Below are 23,438 nucleotides of genomic sequence, written 5' to 3' on the forward strand. Positions count from 1 at the left end.
GTAAAGAAGCTTCCGTTCCCCACTCCTGGACTCTTTCTTGCTTTCTGCTCAAACAGAATTCTGTACAATGAGTAAGAGTGGAAAGAAACCGATATTGGGGTTAAATTTAGGGCAGGACAATTCCCAGGGGCTGGCAGAGGGGAGAGGGATGGGGTAGGAGGTGGCCTTGGGCCTCTGCTCTTTGTGCATCCAGAGCTGAAATGCCCCAGCTGCATCGTGGTTATTTCGCTTTGAGCCCTAAGTTGAGGCCTGCTTCATGGGTGTGTGAGTTGTATGGTTGTAGAGCCCCACGCTCAGGGGGCCCTGTGCTTGGTTTTACATTCTGAAATTGAATGGAAGTTCTTAATTTTTTTTTAAAGATATTACTATTTTTTAAATTAAAAAAAAAATTTTTTTAAGTAGACGCCACACCCACTATGGGGCTCAAACTCACGACCCTGAGATTAAGAGTCACATGCTCTACCAACCAAGCCAGCCAGGTGCCCACTTAATGGTTTTCGACCTGTTCCAGGTCATTGTGTAGTCGTGGATCCAGGCACCATAGGAGTTGGCCCAGATGCACTGGCTCTTTTGGATGATGAAGCTGAGGAATAAGAGGCAGAGGATTCGGAATGAAACTTCCCTTCAGCTATCTTCCTTATGGAATCCTGGAAACTTCTAGATTAGGGCCAGTCTCCTTTCCGGGGAATTGTCTTCTTCCCCAGGACCACCCTCCCCCCCCAAGACAGGGTCTTCCTCAGTGATTCATGTGTCCCTCAGCCAACTCCCCTCTTCCATCTTCTCCCTCCCGGACTCAGGCCCTCTCTACCTGCAACATCACACCATTACCGTGCCCAGGAGCTCAAGGCCCCATTCCCCCCTGCCCTCCCTTCCATCCTTCCTGGGTGGCTTGGGTGATCCAAATCCCAGAAACCACCAGCTGTTCCCCACCTCACGTCTGATTCCCGATTTCTGGTTTGGGCCTTTCAAAACCTGTTAGAGCCTTGGTTAGTCATTCACACTTTAGTATGAAAAGAGACTCAGAGAGCTAATTTTAGGATGCCACCAGAGGAGAATACAATTGAGGACACTGAGCAACTAAGGACGGAGGCTGTGGAGATGCCCCAAAGAGGCCCAAATGGGGAAGCTGAGAGACACAGAGACAGATTCTACTGATTTCCCGATTTTCACCTTTACTAGATTAGTAACTGCCCTCCTCTTTCCAAAAGATGTGAAAAAAAGATGGCAAATACCACTCATCTGGGCATGATGCCACCTTGATGCAGATTCAACAAAGAAGGTTCATTGTAATTTTTAACCCTTGAACTCACACTGGAAGTATTAAAGTTGGGAGGGAGTGGGAGATTAGGGAAGAAGGTTTCAGAGAGGCTGTGGTAATGCTGAAAATTCTACTTCTCATAGGGAAGGCTGGGGATATTTTATCTCTACACCTAATGTTGGAAAGAGGGGCTTCAACCAGATGACTCAGCAATTTGGGGGACACAGTGGACAGCTGCCTGACTCTGGTCTAGAAAATCTAGAGGAAGAGAGATAGAGGGTGGCACAAGGGAGAGTTGTTACGTTGGACGACTTGTTTGGGGCAAAGAGTGTGCGTTTCCCATGGGCCAGGCGTAAGCCTTGAGCCAGAGGAAGGACCGGTGTGGGGTTTTCTCAGGTCCTGTCCAAGAGGACCACCTGGAAGGAAGAACAGCCCCTTACAAAGAGAAGGAATTAACATGGTATTTTTCAGGGCCGAGAAGGAAAAAGCATCCAGCCTAAACAAAGAAGCACTTGACTTGTGACCGGTCCCAGGGGTAGGTGGTGAGTAGTGGGCATTGTAAGAGAAAGAGTCAGCTTCAAATTCCTGCCGAGGCCAGAGCATCAAGGCTAGATGTCCAGGACAGAGCAGGCAAGTAGGAACCTCCTAGTTCCCCTTACCTTTTATTTCTATTGAGATAAAAAATCACATACCCTAAAATTCACCCTTTTAAATCCGGTGGTTTTTTATATATTCATAAGGTTGCGCAACCATCACCACTATCTATTTCTTGGACATTTTAATCACCTCTGTTGGGAGTAAAAGCTTTTCCTCTACCAACTTATGTCTGGTGATCAGGAGCCTGCGAATTAATTGACAAAAGACAGATTAACAGGGGAAAAATTTATTTCGCCTTTGGAAGTACTCTATATAGAGAGAAGCTCCCCCACACAGTTAGGGTAAAAGTTTACATACCAGCTTAAGGGGTAGGGGCAGGCTAGAGCTTCAGGGGATGGAAGTTCTAGTGATGGTTGTTTTTTTTAAGTGCTCCTTGGAGGCGGGTTTTGGGGCAGCTGACTCCGAAAAAGCTCCGCGTTAGTCAGTAAAGGATGCTCAGATAAGATTTCTTTCTGCATCTGTTGTAGCTCAGATGTTTTAACTTTGAAGTAATCTTTTTAAAAAAAGATTTAACTAATTAATTAATTAAGAGTGCAAGTGGGGGGAGGGGCAGAGGGAGAGAGAGAGAATCCCAAGAGACTCCGTGGTAAGTGCAGAACCTGATTCTGGGGCCTGATCCCATGACCCCGGGATCAAGACCTGAGCTGAAATCAAGTCAGACGCCCAACTGACTGAGCCATCCAGGTGCCCCTGAAGTAATTTTTATTCCATTACTGGCAGGTCACTGGTCCTTTCTCCCCCAAAAGAAACCCTGTACTCATCAGCACTCACCTTCATTTCCCTTCCCCACGGCTCTCGGCAACCATTAATCTACTTTCTGTCTCTATGGATTTGCCTCTTTGGGACATCTGATATAAATGGGACCCTATGAGGCCTCACCTTTCCTATCTTCCAGCGTCCCAACCCAGACAGGGTCGGAAATGCAAAGGCAGGGGACGTCCAAGGACTGGGTGGGGAAAGCCCTCTGTCCCTGACTGCAGGCTTTCTGCCTGCAAGGGGCCCAAGGGTGTCACGGAAGCGAGATCAAAGTGGAACTTTCACACGGGATTGTAAATTTTCTTCATTTATTTATATTGATACTGTGTTTTGTGACTTAAATGACGCAGAATGGTTGGTATTATTTGAGAGCCACTAGGAAAATTGTGGGGACTGCTGTGAGTTTTATACAGGAGCAGAGGACAAACTAGCCCCCAGAATCCAAGATCGAGAAGGAGACTGTTGTGTAATTTCCTCCCCAAAGTTGTCCCCATCCAAGAGATCTGTGACACACAGGGGCTCTGATCTGTGTATATCACGGGACATCTGTCTCTTCCTGGGAGTGGTCAGCAGGTGCCTCCTCAAGGGCTGCTCCTGGGTATGCGCTGGACACAGATGCCCCTTCAACATCCCTGAGACCCTTTTCTGGGGCTTACTCGGGCCTCGGCACCACGTAAAGAGCCTCAAGCAGACCTGTTCGCTTCCCACCAACCTTTTTCTTACTGCCCCCTCCCTTCCCCCCTGATATCTGCCTCAGCACTTTCTGTTTTTGGACCTCTGGAGGCTCAGAGAGGAAGAGAGCAGCGTCCCTGACTCATCCAGCTCCATCCCTGCCCAGGAATTGGTTTTCTCTGAACTTTTGATAACACATCCTTCTAGTTAAAAGTAACAAACCTTGCGACATGTAATTGGATCATTGCTTCTGCTTTTTGCAACGCTGTAGAGTAAAAGCCAAACCCCAGGGTCTAGAGAGGAGGGATGAAGTTGGATTTTATGATCCGGCCCCTTTCCCTTGGCAGCCAGGCAGGACTCAGGGGGAGGAGGACCCTGTTATAGAACAGCCACCCCACCTGGAGCTGGAGAGAGTGTGGTGACCATCTGGACACCCAGACGGGAGTCCCTGTGCCTGGTTTAACTTTAGTTGGGGTTGGAATTTACAAAACGTCCCTGAGTCTCCTCCATGTCGGCAGTGAGAGACAGATGACAGAATTACAACGCTTTGAGTCAGGTACCGTCACATTTTATAGGGAAAAAGACTGCAGCTTTGGGAGATTAACTTGCTCCTGATCCAAAAAGGGGGAAAAAAAAAAGTAAGTTGACATAGTTAAAACGACAAGCCAGGATGCCTGGCTCCTCAGCTTGTTACTTGAATTTCTCCAGTGCCATTACTAGCTGGGTGGCATGTGGCAAGTCACTTAACCTCTCTGAATCTCAGTTTCCATGCTCATACATGGGATAATAATTCCTGTTTTGGCAAATTGTTGAGGTAATCAAAGTAAAGTAGCCTGCACAGTGCCTTAATATGGTACTTGCTCACTGGAGGCTTTCTTAATACCATCACCGGGTGCCTTCTCCTAAGGGCCTCACTATGTAGTTTCCAGCAGGTAAAGAGCAGCCCAATGTCATGGTCTCTTCTCTTGCTTTCCCCCCAGTCCTTCTTGTGCTCATTCCTTTTCTCCTTGCCACAGACTCAGGGCACCATCCTTCACCCTCTATGTCTTGTCCAGCGTCATGTGACAGCACCAAACATTCCTGGCCGAGTCGGCTCCCGCCGTCACCAGCCTGCCCCTCTGCAGCCCTGGACCCCTCAGCTGGGAGGGATGTGAAGACTAGTACCCGAGGAGCTTGTTCCTTACACTTTATGGGAGGCGGGCAGACAGGGGCTCTCCCGTCGCCACTGCTTTGGAGGTGTCAAAGCAACTTAGGTCAGAGCACTAACAAGAAAAGTAGATATTGAATTTTCTCCCTTTCTTCCTCCTTCCCTCCCTCCCTTCTTCTTTTCCTTCCTTGCCTCCTTAAACATCCAAAGTTAACCCCGAGTTAATCCTGCCCCTGAATTCATGACCCCTCCCCGGCATCAGCTGAGTCCAGATCACTCTAGGATTTTATTGTTTTCCTTCTTTATCCTACAAGTCTGTGCCCACTCTCCTTCTCCCATGGGCTCTCACTCTGATGTATTCAATGTGTACCTTTGTTTAGATGTGTATTCTTGAACACTCAATAATGCTTTGTGTGTGTGATTTTAATGTACGTAGATGGTGGAGTGTGATAAATTGCAATCTTTCTGTCCCCTTTTATTTTTATTTTTTATTTTATTTTTTAAAGATTTTATTTATTTACTTGTCAGAGAGAGAGAGAGAGAGAGAGAGAGAGCACAAGCAGGGGGAGCGGCAGGCAGAGGGAGAAGCAGGCTCCCCGCTGAGCTAGGAGCCCGATGCGGGGCTCGATCCCAGGACCCTGGGATCATGACCTGAGCCGAAGGCAGACACTTAACCGACTGAGCCACCCAGGCATCCCGCCTCTGTCCCCTTTTAAACAACTCAGCAGCAACTAGATAGAAATCTAGGGCATTGATCTGGATTGCTGCCCACTTTTCTTTGGATGCATACACTTTTCTGTTCTGGGTTGTTCCTAATTTCCTACCATCTCAAACCACATTTGATGACTCTCCGGGTGCAAGTGTGCTCTGGGACCTTTGGAAGAGTTTCTCAGGGATTTCGATGCAGAGATAGTCTTCTGGGACATCTAAATCCACTAAGTGCCAATATACTTTCCAAAGTTTTCTTTTGTTCACTTTGATATTTTGTTTCAAAATTTCTCTCTAGAGAATTCTATAAAATTTCAATAAAAATACGGGCAAAATCAACTCCCCTTTCGTACTTAGTATTAAGGAAAGATTATATCAAAAAATGTCAAGGAAAATATATACCAAGCATTACTTTATCCGTGTAATTCAGGTTGATCCATTCCTAGAGGCCAATGGCATTAGTGTAAGGTCCAAACAGAAATCCCATTTGTTCAGGAGATTGTCTCTGGTGATGCTGTATTGGGAATGATGAGGCAGTGCATTCATCATCCACTGCCTGATATATTGAATCACTGACTTGTGTATGGTCAGCCATTCAGACATTGAACAGGTAGGTTCTGTGAACCCGCCATGCTGTGGATATGGTGCCCGGCAATGTGAGCCGGGGGGAGGGGGTTGGTGGTGTTACACAATGCTATCTAACCTGGTGGATTATAAAAGCAGGGGGAGACAGACATTATACATATAACCACACAATCTTGCATGGCAAATTATTATATATGCTATAAAGGAAAATCAGGTCATGCTGCAGGCAGGGCTGGCTTCATGGGCATGCAATCTGTGTAGTTACACAGAGCCCTGTGGTCAGAAGGGCCCTGTGCTTGATTAAAGGCTTCGCTGTTGTCTTCTTAATCACCGTTGGACAAGGAGTGCTGTGTTTTCATTTTCTGCTGGTCCCCGCAAAGTATGTTGCTGGTCCTGGCTGTGAGAGGGTACGAAAGGAGACTTTGATTGGTTGGGGATGTCAGTGAGGGTGCCCTGATAAGCCCTCTCAGGTGGTTTCTGGAGGTGGGTGCAGACCGGAGGGGAGGGAGATTTAGTGGAGAAGTAACGTTCGTGAAGACCCTCAGTCCAGAGAGAACTTGATGTGTTTGAGGAACTCAGAGAAGGGTCCTGTGGTCAGATCACAGAGAGCAAGGAGCAGAGAGGCATCAGAAAGCCCGATGTGGATGGCAGGTGCCAAAATGCATAGGCTCCTGGGGGCTGGGCAAAGATGTTCCGCCCCCCTGTGTCTGTGAACCCTCATTCTTTTGTTCATATTTGGAAGGGTAGGTTGAGGGATCTGGCGTGGGCTTGCATCTGCTCAGATATAGGTAGGTCTACAGTCCTAGTAAGGTTCTCTTCCCAATGGGAGGGCCAACCGAGTGCTGAGTGCACCCAGGTGGGTCATGTTAGCTGGCAGGTGGGGGCAGGATGGGAAGCCTTCCCAAACTGCAGTGTGTGGGGCTTTACTAGGTTCTCAACCCCACTTGGAAGCCCTCATGCGCCCTTCAGTACAATTTAGTATAATTCTTAGGGATAAACTCTGACTGAGGTGACCTTAAATGTTTCCCTCAGCTTTACCAAATCTTGGGTTTCTTTCTGCCTCTAATCCCTGGCCTCCCCTTCTTAGAGCATTTACTTTAGAAAACTTGAAATTGTAAAGTCTTTCTCTGTCCCTTTGAAATACATAAAAATCTCCCAGACTTCTTGCCAGTTTTACAACCCAGGAGGGACCTAGTAGGACCAAGTCTCAAGGACCTGGAAGCCATCCATTTGAAATGTGATCTTCAAGGAAGACAGCACCCTTATATCCCGGTCTCTGTGGGACAGTGGGAGCCTAACTTTAATAGGTGCCAATTAGCAAACACAGATGGCTTAATCACAGAAAAGCACCTCTACAAACTCAGGAATCACTTGATGTGCTGGGCACATCCTATAGATCCTTTGGTAATTTTCTTTTTTTTTAAAGATTTTATTTATTTATTTGAGAGGGAGAGAGGATGAGAGATAGCATGAGAGGGAAGAGGGTCAGAGGGAGAAGCAGACTCCCCGATGAGCAAGGAGCCTGATGCGGGACTCGATCCCGGGACTCCAGGATCATGACCCGAGCCGAAGGCAGTCGCTTAACCAACTGAGCCACCCAGGCGCCCCCTTTGGTAATTTTCTTAGCTCACCCCAGCCCTTACGGATCCTCCTGCCTGTTGTTGCAGTGGGGTTGAGCTCATTCTCTCTTCCCTATTACGACAGTCTTGAGTAAAGTCTTGCTTGCTTGTTTAGCTTTGTCTAGGGCAAGTTTTTACTTTGACACTGCTGGGAATAGGTAGGACAAAGGCATCTGCCTCTAGCTGCTTGTGATGGCATCATCAGAACTCCCACCCACATCTCACTCCAGCTCTCCCCACCTGCCACCCAGAGCCCAGAGCCTCCACTGCTGTTTCCTCCTGCGTGTGTCCTGGGTTCCGGCCTCCTTGGCTATGTTCAATCTATTCATAGCACTCTGTTCATTTTCCATCTTCCAGAAATTCAGTGAAAACTCTAGACTATTGATCTTCCTGCCACGAACTCTTTCTCTTTGGTTTCTTCAAAATTATTATTTCAGTGGGGTTTGGACAGGAGGAATTCTAAAATGAGGAGTTCTACCTTCCACCTTGAGCTAAATGTGCCATTAATTTCCAACTTGGCTCCAAGTGTTCTTTCTCTTTGTAAAGAGCTCTTTGAGCCCAAATTCCTGCCCAGAGAATAGAGTCTCTCAAAAATTTCAGAAAAAACAAACAATTACCTACCTCTACAAGTAATGAAATAAACTCATAGCAAAAGAAAAGAACAGTGGGGAATTCAGTCTGCACTGCTCTTCTCAAAAAATGCCAATGTATTAACTTCCATAAAGCAAAAAGTAGTCCAAACCCTCAATGCAATCCCGTTTGGTCTTCATTTGATGAGTCACTGGTGAAGTACTAGAGCCACCTGCAGGTCATTTACCCACTTATTTCTTTCTTCCTTAGTAGTTGTTAAGAGGGTGGGAAGACATATTGTATAGCAATAGGCTTATGGAGGAGAAACTTACAGCAACCCCCACCGACCTCCTTGTCCTATGGAAAAGCATTATTGGACCAGTCACCACCGGATGCACCATGGGGAGTGCTCCTGGAGGGATATTCTGCTGCTGAGTTGCTTCACCAATTTATAGGGAAGTCAGGAGGGGGCAGGGAAAACCAACTGCGCCTGCACAATGGGAGCTGTTTGGACTGGTCTTGCTGGGGAGAAAAGCATCTGGGGCTTAGATACCAGTTGTCCAGGGACATTTGCTTCCTGGCATAGGTATCATCTTCTCCCAGAAAGTAAATGTTTTAAGTTTTGTGGGCCACACAAAGCCTCTGTCACATCTGTCCAATGTAAATATATGGGCATGGCTGTGTTCCAGTAAAACTTAATTTGCAAAAACAGGCAGCAGCCTGGATTTGACCGCTGACCCTTAACCTAGAATCCTGGTAGAATCCAGCTCATGTTTTAGAGTAAGGGTGAGGGTGGAGAGATGCTTTGTAGGCCATCAGCAAAGGGTTTGCCACTCCTAATTCACCCAACCAGTGCTACTTGGCCTCATGGAACTGACAGTCTTGTGAGGGAGAAAAGCATTAAAGAAATAATCATGTATAATAAGTATGTAATTAAAAAGTATGATAAGAGCTAGGAAGGGTGAGTTATAGGATTTTATGAAACAGTATGACTGGAGGCCAAACTTACACTCCGGGTTAATCCAAGTCCACCCTAAGGAAGGACCAGTTAACTGAAACCTGAGGGTGGGCTGGGAGGGAGTTAGCCAGCTAAGGGTGGGTGAAATGGAAACCCTAGGGAGGGAATAACACATGTAAAAGCCGAGGCAAAAATGAGGCTAGAGCATTTGAGGTAATGAAAGAAAGTCAGTGTGGCTGGAGCACAGAGACCAGTGGGGCAGGGTGAGCCTCAGGAGGAACGCAGGGGCCCTAGTATAGGGACGTCTGGCGGGGAGGGTAAGGATTGTGGATTTTATTCCAGTTATCACGGGAAGCTCTTGAAGGGTTTTCAGGTGGCTGCAGTGGAGAATGGAGAGGGGTGGGCGAAGGATGGAAGTGGAGAGCCCAAGGGGAGCCGACTGTGGTCATCAGGGCGAGAGAGGAGGACAACTTCTGTTGGTGTGAGTTTATTCACATCTGCAACTGAAGTTCTGTGTAGGAAGCCATTCGAAGTTCCTTTGATTTTTATCTCTATCTATCTACCTTTTTTTAAAAAAAAGATTTTCTTTATTTATTTGACAGAGAGAGATACAGCGAGAGAGGGAACACAAGCAGGGGGAGAGGGAGAGGGAGAAGCAGGCTTCCCGCGGAGCAGGGAGCCCGATGTGGGACTCGATCCCAGGACCCTGGGACCATGACCTGAGCCGAGGGCAGACGCTTCACGACTGAGCCATGCAGGCGCCCCTCTATGTTTAATTATAACCATTTTGCGGCTTACCCACTAGGGTACGGTGTTATTATCTTAAACACATTGTGATTACTAGGCCAGTTATTCGTGGTCTTCACCCGATCACCATCCCAGCAGTGGAGGGTTGCTTATTGGCCAAAAGAGACTTGAGACCTGGGTCTGCACACCTCAGGGGTGATTCCATTCCACCATGACTGGGTACATGGAGCTCTATTTTCAGTCGAGTTGACAACAGGAGGCTTGGAGTTCACTTCCTTTAAAATGGGTTGGTGGCTTCTAGGTTCTAATTATACCCTCAAATGATTCTTCTGTGTTACTTGTGTAGACAGAAGCCAGCACCTCTACGGAGGGTATAGCAAACATTCCTCATGGCTAGGCTACATTTTGTCATTTCTTTCGTTCTTTAGGACATCTATTACCATCTTCTCTGGCACTGAAGATGCTCCGATGCCTGTCCATCAGCCTTTAGATCTTTCATAATTCTTTTCTGTGATCTGTGTGGATGGAATTTTGTACCGCCTGCTAAGGTTATCACTGACTTTCTTCAACCACTTCTTTCTGTATAATTGAATTCTGAATTTTCATGATCTTCCTGACTAGGCACCATTCTCAGATGCCTGATTGGATTCTGTACACCTGCCAAACCCTCATCTGCTTCTGAGACACATCATGAGGTCATGTGGATGAGGGATTGGATTGCGGTGGTGGTGGAAGAGCCAACGTAGGTGGATTTGAGAGAGATTTTGGCAGAGTGAAGGGATTTGTTGATGGATTGGTTGGGGGGGGGTGTAGTGAGGGTGAGGGGTTTTAAGGATGACTTCCTGTTTTCAGCTTGAGTAGCCTGGAGAGTGAAGATTCTATTTCCTGAGGAGAGAAGCTTGAGGAAGGAGCATATCCCATGGCAATTACAGTTCCACATTCCCAGGACACTCAGTATCCATCTCAGCTCCCCACAGGGCCAAGCATCCCAAATAACTAAGAAGAATGGCAGCGAGAATGAAGTGCCATTGTGCTCTACTTTCCAGAACCTCTCTGTGAAGGTCATTAGTGGTTATCCCCCCACTGGGAAGAAGTGCTCTTCAAGATGGAGTTGTTCCAAAAATTCTCTCCTGGAAGCCTTCTCCTCTTTAGGTTTGTTTCTGAGCCTAAGTGACTCCATCCATCCATCCATCCATCCATCCATCCATCCATCCATCCGTCCAATAGTGCCTACTCTGTACCAGGTCCTCTCTAGGCACTGAGGGTAGAACAGTGAATAAATATTAAAAAATCTCTGCCCTCATGAAGTTTACATTCTAATTACAAGGAGACAGATAAACATAAATAAGTAAATATATAGTATAATACAAGCTGGCAAGTACTTTGGAGGTAATGGCAACAAGTGGGGAAGGAGGTTAAGGAATTGTGTGTGTGTGTGTGTGTGTGTGTGTGTGTGTGTGTGTGTGTGTGTGTGTAGAAAGGCTACATATTACAGGATGTTCAAGGAAGGCTTTCCTGATAAGGCGACATTTGAGCATGACCTAAAGGAAACTGACCAGAGATGGAGGCGGAAGTTTCTAGCAAAGGAACAGGCACAAAACCCTGGGGCTGGATCCTGCCTGTTGTGTTTGGGGAACCACACAGAAGGCACTGAAGTGGAGTGGAGGAAGCTAGGGAGAAGGTAAGAGATGAGGTCAGGTGGTGTGGGGCTGGTGGGCAAATCATGCAGGATTTTGTAGACTTTGGAAGGCAGCTATGCTCACATGACTTTGACTCTGAGATAGGAAATCATTGGGGGTGCAGTTTGAGCAGGAGAATGGAATGATCTGACTTATGTTTGAAAGGATCATTGGCCGTTCTGTTGAGATTACAAGCATGGAGACTCTTATGAGGTTACTTTGCTCATCTTGGGGAGAGATGGTGGGTGGTGGAGTAACAGCAGAGGCGGCCGTGAGTACTCAGGTTTGGGTGCGGGAAGTACAAGATGGGTGATGGGGGGAAAGAAGGAGCAGAATCACGGATGGCTACAGGATTTTGTTCAGAACAGTTGGAAGGATGTTGCTACCGTTTACTGAGATGGGAAGACAAGGGAGGAGCAGATTTGGGGACATTTCAGGAGTCCAGTTTGGGCCAGCTAATTTTGAGAAGCTCTTAGACACCTGAGTGGAGGCGCCTGGGCTGAAGAAGTATAAATTTGGACCTTGTCAGCATATACAGGAATATGGAAGCTATGAGTCTGGCTGAGGTCACCTAGCGAGAGGGAGGGATCAGGGAGGGTTAGGAGGACTGTGCCCTAAAAGGACTTTATAGTAAAACGGGAGTAGTGAGCTGGACACCACAGGGAAGTGAAGGTGGTTAAAAGATGTTGTGTACGTACAGCACTTTGCACAATTCTTGACGCATAGTAGGTGCCTCCCTAAGCTCCTTCCTTCCCTCCTATAGGCAGACAGGCTCACTTGGCTGGGGGCCAGATGGCTGTGCTTACCTGTAGGACTATGAGTAGCTTGGAGAGTGGAGATTCTATTTACCCCTGCACTCCTTCCCGTCCTTCCCAGAGACCCCAGGCCCTCCCACCTCCTCAATGATTCTTTGGCTTTGGGATTTGGGCTCCCTCAAAACTTCGACCATATTTTAGTGTGAATGGAGGTGCGGAGAACTGGTTTCCAGACGGGATTTGAACGAGAGTAAGCCCAGGTGCACTACGGCTCTAAGGGTTGGAATTTGGAAGAGTAAGGAGCAGGAAAGTGAGGAAATGGGCCTCGATGGAGCAATGTGAGGACACTTAAGATAGACTGTGAGTGGGGCGCCTGGGTGGCTCAGTTGGTTAAGTGACTGCCTTCGGCTCAGGCCATGATCCTGGAGTCCCGGGATCGAGTCCCGCATCGGGCTCCCTGCTTGGCGGGGAGTCTGCTTCTCCCTCTGGCCCTCTTCCCTCTCGTGCTTTCTATCTCTCATTCTCTCTCTCTCTCAAATAAATAAATAAAATCTTTAAAAAAAAAAAAGATAGATTGTTAGTTTCCTAACCTTGCCCCAGACAGTAGACGGCCCCTCACACCCCACCACTAAACTCACGGATGTGCAGAGATCTCTGACCTATGGTGCCAAGCAGGATCTTTCTTCTGCAGGAGTTAGACTGAGGCAGAAAGCTGTAGTGTGTCTTCCGCAAGACCTGAGTCTGGGGGTATGGGTTGAACAACCCAGCGTCCCCGAGGCCCTTCTCTGGTCTGTGTCCAAGTGAAGCATGGCCAGGCTGGCGTTAGCCTCAGCATCCCCCAGAGCAGAGCTGAGTACCTCCCACCTACCTCCCTTTTCCTCCTTGTACCCTACGGAGAACTGCCTTGTACCTGGCTCTGTCTTTAATTGGGGCAGTGGTGGGGGCGAGTTCAGATGTCCAAAGTCACTTCCACACCAGGCATCAGGGATGAGGGCCAAGGGAGCAACCGAAGAGACTGCAGGCAGGATCTCAGGGTTTGGGGTGCGTGGCTTTAGGCGCAGAGAACAAGGTGTTACTTACACTAGGTCTTGACGGGTGGTCAGAGAAGTAAATGTTTAAATGGCAGAGGTGCGGGGAAGAGCCTCCAGGGAAGGGGGGGCTGCAGCCCCCAGTATGGATGATGGGAATGATAAGATGTGTTAGGTGTGCACCTCAACTGGCTACTTTCCATGCAAACGAACAGTTTGTCTGGATTTTCACGCTGTTCCTGTGATATAAGGCCCCGAACAAGGGGTCGCTTGTGTTCAGTACTCCTGATTCTAACTCTGCCCCCATCATCCCACTATGTAAATTAGTTCATATGGAAGAGTCTAGAACAGCACCTGATACATAGTTAATACCGTAGAAGTGTCTATAAAAGAAGAGACATAACCAGCTGTCTGTGAGAGAATCAGTTCAAACCACCCAGTTTCCTTTCTGGGGCATGGCTTTATTTCAACAACTGGCTGCCTGCAAAGGGGAGACAGATGCTGTCTGGGGGCCACAGTGTCCTCAGGTCCCAGAGGGCAGTGTCAAAGCGAAGCTTCAGGAAAGAGCAGGATTCATTAGAGAATGGGAGCACAGAAAAGCAAGAAAGAGTTTCAATTTGGACCAGGACAACTCCCAGGGACCTTCTGGGGCTGAGAGAGTTGGGGAGGGAAGGGGGCTCCGTGGCGTCTCCTCACACTCCCTTGGCCATGCGGGCCCCAGTGCTCCCAGACAACTTAGACGCGTGGTCTAGGTGTCTGATGTACTCCTGCACCCAGGCAACATTGGGGTTGGCGCAGATCTGTCGGCCCTGTTGGATGAGGAAGCTGTGGAACAAGGAGAAAGGGGAAATTGAGTCAGCAGGCAGAGAGGAGCCCAGCTCCTTCTCTACCCAGCTTGAGCTTCCCCACCTCTCTCTCTGCTGGACGTGGGCCCTTCAACAGAGAAGGACACCCCACTTTCTGTTGCTCCCCAAGGAGTCCGTGAAGACCCTACCACCGGCTCCCATTACCTCCCTGGAGGCCAAGCTCAGGCTGGGAAGTCCCCAGGGTGCTGCTCAGCTGGTTCTTCCTGTGCTCCCCCCACTTCCTAGCTAGTCCCACCCCTCTGCTTCCTTCTCCCAGGCCCTCCTGGTTCTCATATTTATACCCCCTTCCGCCCCCAGCATGGCCGAACTCACATGACCCCTGGGGTGGGGCACTGGTCACTGGTCCTGTCATAACCTTTCACAATCCAGAGTGGGACCTTCCGTGAGATGTAGGTCAAACAGCACAGATGGGGGGTTAATTTATTAACTGGTTCTGCAAGGTAGAGGGCCATGTGATGATGAAAGCTTTTCCACAAGGAAGCGTAAACCTGTATCTCTATCGCGCAGATCATCAGAGGAGGAGACCAGACCAGAGCACCTGGGAGGGAGTAAGGCCTGGCTTCTTGCAGCCCATCCTCCTCTCCTTCTTCTTTTTTTTTTTTTAAAGATTTTATTTATTTATTTGAGAGAGAGAGAATGAGAGATAGAGAGCACGAGAGGGAAGAGGGTCGGAGGGAGAAGCAGACTCCCTGCCGAGCAGGGAGCCCGATGCGGGACTCGATCCCGGGACTCCAGGATCATGACCTGAGCCGAAGGCAGTCGCTTAACCAACTGAGCCACCCAGGCGCCCCCTCCTCTCCTTCTTAAATTATCCTTGTCTAGGGGCCCCTGGTTGGCTCGGCCAGTAGGGCATGGGACTCTTGATCTCAGGGTCGTGAGTCTGAGCACCACGTTGGGTGTAGAGGTGACTTAAAAAAAATTATCCTCCTCTAAAACCTCTCTTCCCTGCCCACTGCTGGCCCCTGCTGACTTCTCTCTGACCCTTCCCTCGGGCTGGGGTGTGACTCCCGGTTGAAGTGTTTCAAATTTCTGACAGTCGGCAGGATTGGGGAATAAGAAATCAGAATTCCTGGGAATTCTTAACTCATAAATTATTCCGTTTTCTTTTTAAGAATTGAGATGTAATTCCATGATTCATCAAAAACTGATGATATAATGTATGGTGATTAACATAACATAAAAGAAAAGAATTGAGGGGGCGCCTGGGTGTCTCAGTTGTTAAGCCTCTGCCTTCGGCTCAGGTCATGATCCCGGGGTCCTGGGATTGAGCCCCGCATCGGGCTCCCTGCTCCGCGGGAAGCCTGCTTCTCCCTCTCCCACTCCCCCTGCTTGTGTTCCCTCTCTGGCTGCGTCTCTCTGTCAAATAAATAAATAAAATCTTTAACAATAAATAAATAAAAAAAAAATTTAAAAAAAGAATTGAGATGTAATTGACAATATAACATTGTATTCGATTTAGGTGTACTGTATATTTTCCATAACACTTTATTTTCATGTTTCTAAATAATAATTCATGACCATATGCTAAACAATGAATTGCTTTTCTGTGATAGGGTTGTACTGAAAGTTTCAGAGGTTTTCTGTAAAAAACAAAAAAAAAGGTAAGGTAATAAATGGTCTCTAAGTGTTGTGACAAGATTATATACTCAATAACATGTGGAATGTTCTCTGGCAGATACAGTCGATAACAGAAAATACGGAAAGAAGGGAACATTGATACAGAATAAATGGCCAAGAAAAATTATTTAAAAAGTGGGAAAAAAATACTACAGTTGTTTAATATTTAAAATATTTAAAATTTATCATTCAAAAATGAATTTTTAAAACACAGAAGCATTAATTGCCCTATTTGTAGCCTTTATCTTTGTGTTGTAACAAATATTGCAAATGTAGAAACATTTTTTCCATTTTTGCGGTGCGGTGCTGTTGGCCAAATCGTTCAAACTGTGTCCAAGTGCATCTTCCAGTTGGGTGTTAGAATCTATAATCTTTCATACAAGCTCATTTCCTTTTTTATCAATGGGAGTATCTTGTCCGCTTGTACTGACTGGTTTTCCCATTCAAGTCAATAGTGCTTTTGTTAATTTAGATTTTATGTACGAATCAGCAAACGTTTCTGGTGTCACGTCCCAGTAGTCTACAACATTTATACATTTTCTCTTTGTATTTCTTCTGCAAAAGCATTTATAAAGAACTAGAGCCCTGTAACAATTATTCAAACACTGGGCAACGTCCATGAACATTATTGTTCAAGTAACAGAATATTCACATCTCCTAGCAGGAATCACAGTTGAAATGGCCCACTGAAGGACGTATTTTGCTTTTAAAACTTGTTCCTCGAAACACCACTTACATGATTTGTGCTAAGTGTATGAGGTAAACACTCAGCAGCAGACAGGGCCATGGACTTATACTTATGACATGGCTACAGCTCCAAGCTGTCAGGTCCTGGTCACTTCCCCCCTGCATGCTCTTGTTCCAGTTTCCCGAAATGCTGATCTTAACATTACATCCCACGTGTCACGTGTTTCCTGCTTTTGCTCCACATGTCAGTGGGTTCCTTTAAATCAGTAACATCTCCATATGGATTGTTAAGCTTTAATTCTTGCAAGAATTTTCCACATATTCCCAGTTTCTCAACTGAGTTTTCTTAGGACTTGGGATTTGGAAAAACATAGTTTCCTGACATGCTGAGAAGGAGTTGCCCTATGGAATTGCTAGGGGATGTCCAGGGTGGGCTACAGCAGGGCAGGACCGGCCCCTCCATATGAGAGGGTCCTCTTTCACGGGTCTCGAGAGAATGATAGAAGGGGGAGGTTTATGATGTTATAATGAGCAGAGCCTTGGCTACAAAGCAGGAAAGCTACACTTGTCCTTGTCTCTGTTCCTGAAAGCTATGTGACTCCGGACAGGACACCCACCCTTTCCAAACCTGTCTCCTTAAAACGGCAAATATCGATGGGGCAAGTACTGTGTATTGATTTATATACTGATGACTGTTTAAGTCAGGGCCTCCTTACCCCTATGTAACAGACGGAGAACCTGAGGCTCAGGAGGCCTGAAAGAGACAAGGAAGGTCCACAAGCTGACCAGGGCAGAGCTTCTAGAATGAGGCTCCCTGGGAGTAGAGACAGTGTCTGCCTCTGTCCCTCACTGTAGCCCAGCGTGTTTACTGAAAGGGTGGCAGGAGTAGGCTTTTAATATATATTTGTTGAATGAATGAATGAATTCAACTTGAATCTATGTCTCCCTGACTGTAAAGCCAGTTATTTCTCCATTCTGGGTTGCTGTTCTCTGAAGAAGAAAAAAAAAAAGAAGCTTCCATTGACTGAGTCTCTACCATAGGCCTGGTGTATGGCTTAGTTCCTGACTCTCCATTCCTCATGCCAGCCTTTTGAGAAAGTATCCCTTATCCCATCTGCAGATGAGAGGCCCCACGATGATCACGGGAATTACGGGGAAGCATTAAGGAGGGAGTTCTATAGCTAGTTGCAGTCACAATTCCTGGAAAACCGGCCATCATTCCTTGGACTAGCAGGGATGCCGGATCAGAGTTCTAGGATTGAGTGTATTTCTGTCTCTGATTTTGGTTGAAATTCAGCTCCGGAGAATAGTTTCCTGGGAAATCTCCCTCTACCCCCTGCCGCCGCCCCAGGGTCCCACTGTGCCACCTTCTCCCCTGGTTCCCGCTCCCTGAAGAGAGGCAACCATGCCTGTTTAGGGTGGAAAGGGCAGTGAGCTGGGGGTCAGGACACCTGGGGTCTAGCCCTGCCTTTCTTAGTCACCTGCTGTTGCCTCTGCTTGGAGTATCCCACAGATACTTATTAAGAGCTTACTGCAGGGGGCGGAGCAAGATGGCGGAGGAGTAGGAGACCTGGATTTCGTCTGGTCTCAGGAATTCAGCTGAATAGGGGTCAAACCATTCTGAACACCTACGAACTCAACAGGAGATCCAAGAGGAGAGTAGCAACAACTATCTGAACAGAGAAGCGACCGCTTTCTGGAAGGTAGGACATGCGGAGAAGTGAATCCGAGGCGATATTCAGGAGGATAGATGGTGGAGGGAGGGGGCCTCCACCGGCCGCTTCTGGCAAGTGCTAGAGCCGCGGAGCACAAAATCGGACCTTTTAGAAGTCGGCTCCGCGGAGGGACGTCGCTCCAGTGGCTAAGCGGGGGGTGGAACCCTCGCGGGACAGTGTGGTCTCAGGACCCTCGGGGTCACAGAAAGACCAGGGGTGCCTGAGTGCGCCAGAGTTCCCAGGTATCAGAGCGGGGAAGCCGGCTGCAGAGACGGAGCCGAGGCGCGGGCTCTCAGCTCGGGGTTGCCATAAACTGTGATCCGCGGCCCAGTCGGGGCACGGCTCCTCCAGCAGGGACCCAACAAGCGGCAGAGCGGGGGAGACTCCCCTTCCTCCCCCGGGAGGAGCGGCGCGGGAGCACACCGCAGGGATCTGCTGGGTTTGGAGACTCCACACGGGGTCGGGTGCCAGAGATAGAAACGCTCGGTCACAGGCCGGGTGAGCACGGAGTGCGGCCGGAGACTGGGGAGACGGGAGTGACTGCTTTTCTCTGGGGGCGCACTGAGGAGCGGGGCCCGAGTTCTCAGCTCCTCCGGGCGGATATTGGGAGGCCACCATTTTCACCCTGGTCCTCCAAAGCTGTACTGAGAGCTTGCAGGGAACAAAAGCTCCTGAGAGCAAACCTGAGCAGCTTGCTTAGCCCGGACCGACAAGGGCGGGTCAATTCAGCCTCCGGCAAAGACATTTGGAAACCACAGCAACAGGCCCCTCCCCCCAGAAGATCAGCAGGAACAGCCAGCAAGCCAAGACCAAGTTTACCGATCAAGGAGAACGGGAGAACTCCAGCGCTAGGGGAATACTGCACATAGACTTCATGGCTTTTTTTTACCATGATTCATTAGTTCATCAAAGTTAATTTTTGTTAACTGTTTTTTTTTTCTTTTTCTTTTTCCCTTTTTCAACCAACATCTTATCAATCTCTTTTAAAAAAAAACATTTTTTATTTTTCATTTTTAGAGTCATATTTTATCCCTTCATAGTAGTTAGCCTTATTTTTGGCATATATATATAAGTTGTTCTATCTTTAAAATTTTGAGATACAGTTTCTTCTAACAGATAAAAATATACCCTAAATCACTAGTGTATGGCTCTGTTCTAGTCTCCTGCCTGATCACAGTCTCTCCCTTTTTTCTTTCTTTTTTTTTTTAAATCTTCTTTCTTTTTTCAAACAACTTCTTATCTTATCAAGTCCTTTTATAAAATCTATTATAATTTTCATCTTTACAGTCATCTATCCCTTCATTGTATCAACCCTTATTTTATACATATATGTCTTTCTTCCTTTAAAATTTTAGGAGGCACTTTTTTCTAACAGAACAAAATACGCCCAAAATCTAGTGTGTGGCACTGATCTATGCACTAGCCTGATCATATTTGATCACATTCTGCTTTTTTTGTATTGTTCTGTTTTTGTTTTTACTTTTTTTTTTTTCTCTATTTCTTTTTTCTTTCTTTCCCTTTCTTTTCCCCTGGTTTCAGGTCTTTTCGGATTTGTATACAGTATATTTGCTGGGGACATTGTAAACCTGTTAGCATTTTGTTCTCTCATTCATCTATTCTCCTCTGGACAAAATGACAAGACGAAAAAAATCACCTCAGCAAAAAGAACAAGAGGTAGTACCGTCAGCCAGGGACCTACTCAATACGGACATTAGTACGATGTCGGACCTAGAGTTCAGAATCATGACTTTAAAGATACTAGCTGGGCTTGAAGAAAGCGTGGAAGTTATTAGAGAAACCCTTTCTGGAGAAATAAAAGAACTAAAATCTAACCAAGTCGAAATCAAAAAGGCTATTGATGAGGTGCAATCAAAAATGGGGGCACTAACTGCTAGGATAAATGAGGCAGAAGAGAGAATCAGTGATATAGAAGACCAAATGATGGAAAGTAAAGAGGCTGAGAAAAAGAGGGAGAAACAACTACAGGACCACGAAGGCAGAATTCGAGAGATAAGTGATTCGATAAGACGAAACAACATTAGAATAATTGGGATCCCAGAAGAAGAAGAAAGAGAGAGAGGGGCAGAAGGTATATTGGAGCAAATAATAGCAGAGAACTTCCCTAATGTGGGGAAGGAAACAGGCATCAAAATCCAGGAGGCACAGAGAACCCCTCTCAAAATCAATAAAAATAGGTCAACACCCCGACATCTAATAGTAAAACTTACGAGTCTCAGAGACAAAGAGAAAATCCTGAAAGCAGCTCGGGAGAAGAGATATGTAACCTACAATGGTAGAAATATTAGATTGGCAGCAGACCTATCCACAGAGACCTGGCAGGCCAGAAAGGACTGGCAAGATATCTTCAGAGCACCAAACGAGAAAAATAAGCAGCCAAGAATACTATATCCAGCTAAGCTGTCATTGAAAATAGAAAGAGAGATAAAAAGCTTCCAGAACAAACAAAAACTAAAGGAATTTGCAAACATGAAACCAGCCCTCCAAGAAATATTGAAAGGGGTCCTCTAAGCAAAGAGAAAGCCTAAAAGCAGCAAAGATCAGAAAGGAACACAGACAACATACAGTAACAGTCACCTTACAGGCAATACAATGGCACTAAATTCATACCTTTCAATAGTTACCCTGAATGTAAATGGGCTCAATGCCCCAATCAAAAGACACAAGCTATCAGATTGGATTAAAAAACAAGACCCATCCATATGCTGTCTGCAAGAGACTCATTTTAGACCCAAAGACACCCCCAGATTGAAAGTGAGGGGGTGGAAAACCATTTACCATGCTAATGGACACCAAAAGAAAGCTGGGGTGGCAATTCTTATACCAGACACATTAGATTTTAAAACAAAGATTATAATAAGAGATGAAGAAGGACACTATATCCTACTTAAAGGGTCTATCCAACAAGAAGATCTAACAACTGTAAATATCTATGCCCCTAACGTGGGAGCAGCCAATTATATAAGGCAATTAATAACAAAAGCGAAGAAACACATTGACAACAATACAATAATAGTGGGGGACTTTAACACCCCCCTGACTGAAATGGACAGATCATCTAAGCAAAAGATCAACAAGGATATAAAGACTTTAAATGACACACTGGACCAAATGGACTTCACAGACATATTCAGAACATTCCATCCCAAAGCAACGGAATACACATTCTTCTCTAGTGCCCATGGAACATTCTCCAGAATTGATCCCATCCTAGGTCACAAATCAGGTCTCAACCGGTACCAAAAGATTGGGATCATTCCCTGCATATTTTCAGACCACAATGCTTTGAAACTAGAACTCAATCACAAGAGGAAAGTCAGAAAGAACTCAAATACATGGAGGCTAAAGAGCATCCTACTAAAGAATGAATGGGTCAACCAGGAAATTAAAGAAGAATTAAAAAAATTCATGGAAACCAATGAAAATGAAAACATAACTGTTCAGAATCTTTGGGATACAGCAAAGGCAGTCCTGAGAGGAAAGTATATAGCAAGACAAGCCTTTCTCAAGAAACAAGAAAGGTCTCAAATACACAATCTAACCCTACACCTAAAGGAGCTGGAGAAAGAACAGCAAATAAAGCCTAAACCCAGCAGGAGAAGAGAAATCATAAAGATCAGAGCAGAAATCAATGAACTAGAAACCAAAAGAACAGTAGAACAGATCAACGAAACTAGGAGCTGGTTCTTTGAAAGAATTAACAAGATTGATAAACCCCTGGCCAGACTGATCAAAAAGAAAAGAGAAATGACCCAAATCAACAAAATCATGAATGAAAGAGGAGCGATCACAACCAACACCAAAGAAATACAAACAATTATAAGAACATATTATGAGCAACTCTATGCCAGCAAATTAGATAACCTGGAAGAAATGGGTGCATTCCTAGAGATGTATCAACTACCGAAACTGAACCAGGAAGAAATAGAAAACCTGAACAGACCTATAACCACTAAGGAAATTGAAGCAGTCATCAAAAATCTCCCAACAAACAAAAGCCCAGGGCCAGATGGCTTCCCAAGGGAATTCTATCAGACATTTAAAGAAGAATTAATACCTATTCTCCTGAAACTGTTCCAAAAAATAGAAATGGAAGGAAAACTTCCAAATTCATTTTATGAGGCCAGCATTACCTTGATCCCAAAACCAGACAAAGACCCCATCAAAAAGGAGAATTACAGACCAATATCCTTGATGAACATGGATGCAGAAATTCTCACCAAAATACTAGCCAATAGGATCCAACAGTACATTAAAAGGATTATTCACCACGACCAAGTGGGATTTATCCCTGGGCTGCAAGGCTGGTTCAACATCCGCAAATCAATCAACGTGATACAATACATTAACAAAAGAAAGAACAAGAATCATATGATCCTCTCAATAGACGCAGAAAAAGCATTTGACAAAGTACAGCATCCTTTCTTGATCAAAACTCTTCAGAGTATAGGGATAGAGGGTACATACCTCAATATCATAAAAGCCATCTACAAAAAACCTACAGCGAATATCATTCTTAATGGGGAAAAGCTGAGAGCTTTTCCCCTAAGGTCAGGAACGCGGCAGGGATGTCCACTCTCACCACTGCTATTCAACATAGTATTAGAAGTCCTAGCCACAGCAATCAGACAACAAAAAGAAATCAAAGGCATCCAAATCGGCAAAGAGGAAGTCAAACTCTCACTCTTTGCAGATGATATGATACTTTATGTGGAAAACCCAAAAGACTCCACCCCAAACCTGCTAGAACTCATACAGGAATTCAGTCAAGTAGCAGGGTATAAAATCAATGCACAGAAATCAGTGGCATTCCTATACACCAACAACAAGACAGAAGAGAGACAAATCAAGGAGTCGATCCCATTCACAATTGCACCCAAAACCATAAGATACCTAGGAATAAATTTAACCAAAGAGGCAAAGGATCTGTACTCAGAAAACTATAAAATACTCATGAAAGAAATTGAAGAAGACACAAAGAAATGGAAAAACGTTCCATGCTTGTGGATTGGAAGAACCAACATTGTGAAGATGTCAGTGGTACCTAGAGCAATCTACACATTCAATGCAATCCCCATCAAAATACCATCCACCTTTTTCAAAGAAATGGAACAAATCATCCTAAAATTTGTATGGAACCAGGAGAGACCCCGAATAGCCAGAGGAATATTGAAAAAGCAAAGCAAAGCTGGCGGCATCACGATTCCGGACTTCCAGGTCTATTACAAAGCTGTCATCATCAAGACAGTATGGTACTCGCACAAAAACAGACATATAGATCAATGGAACAGAATCGAGAGCCCAGAAATGGACCCTCAACTCTACAGTCAACTCATCTTTGACAAAGCAGGAAAGAATGTCCAATGGCAAAAAGACAGTCTCTTCAACAAATGGTG

The 23,438-nt window shown here is 46.0% G+C and overlaps 1 protein-coding gene across 1 annotated transcript in view; it reads right to left on the reverse strand.

The window, feature by feature from the left end:
• Window positions 1–13,579: 13,579 nt before the first annotated feature.
• LOC112808329 (regakine-1-like) overlaps window positions 13,580–23,438 on the reverse strand; it is a 17,748-nt gene continuing 7,889 nt past the window's right edge. Inside the window, exons 2-3 of the mRNA XM_025851396.2 lie at window positions 14,318–14,438; window positions 13,580–13,964 (exon numbers count right to left, since the gene is read on the reverse strand). Coding sequence (XP_025707181.1) covers window positions 13,832–13,964; window positions 14,318–14,438 — 254 coding nt within the window. The 3' untranslated portion in view covers window positions 13,580–13,831. The remainder of the gene's footprint in view (window positions 13,965–14,317; window positions 14,439–23,438) is intronic.

Source organism: Callorhinus ursinus, unplaced genomic scaffold, assembly GCF_003265705.2.
Source record: "Callorhinus ursinus isolate GAN/ISIS: 27379988/994484 unplaced genomic scaffold, GSC_fseal_2.0 scaffold34, whole genome shotgun sequence".
In the NCBI taxonomy this organism is placed as follows: Eukaryota; Metazoa; Chordata; class Mammalia; order Carnivora; family Otariidae; genus Callorhinus; species Callorhinus ursinus.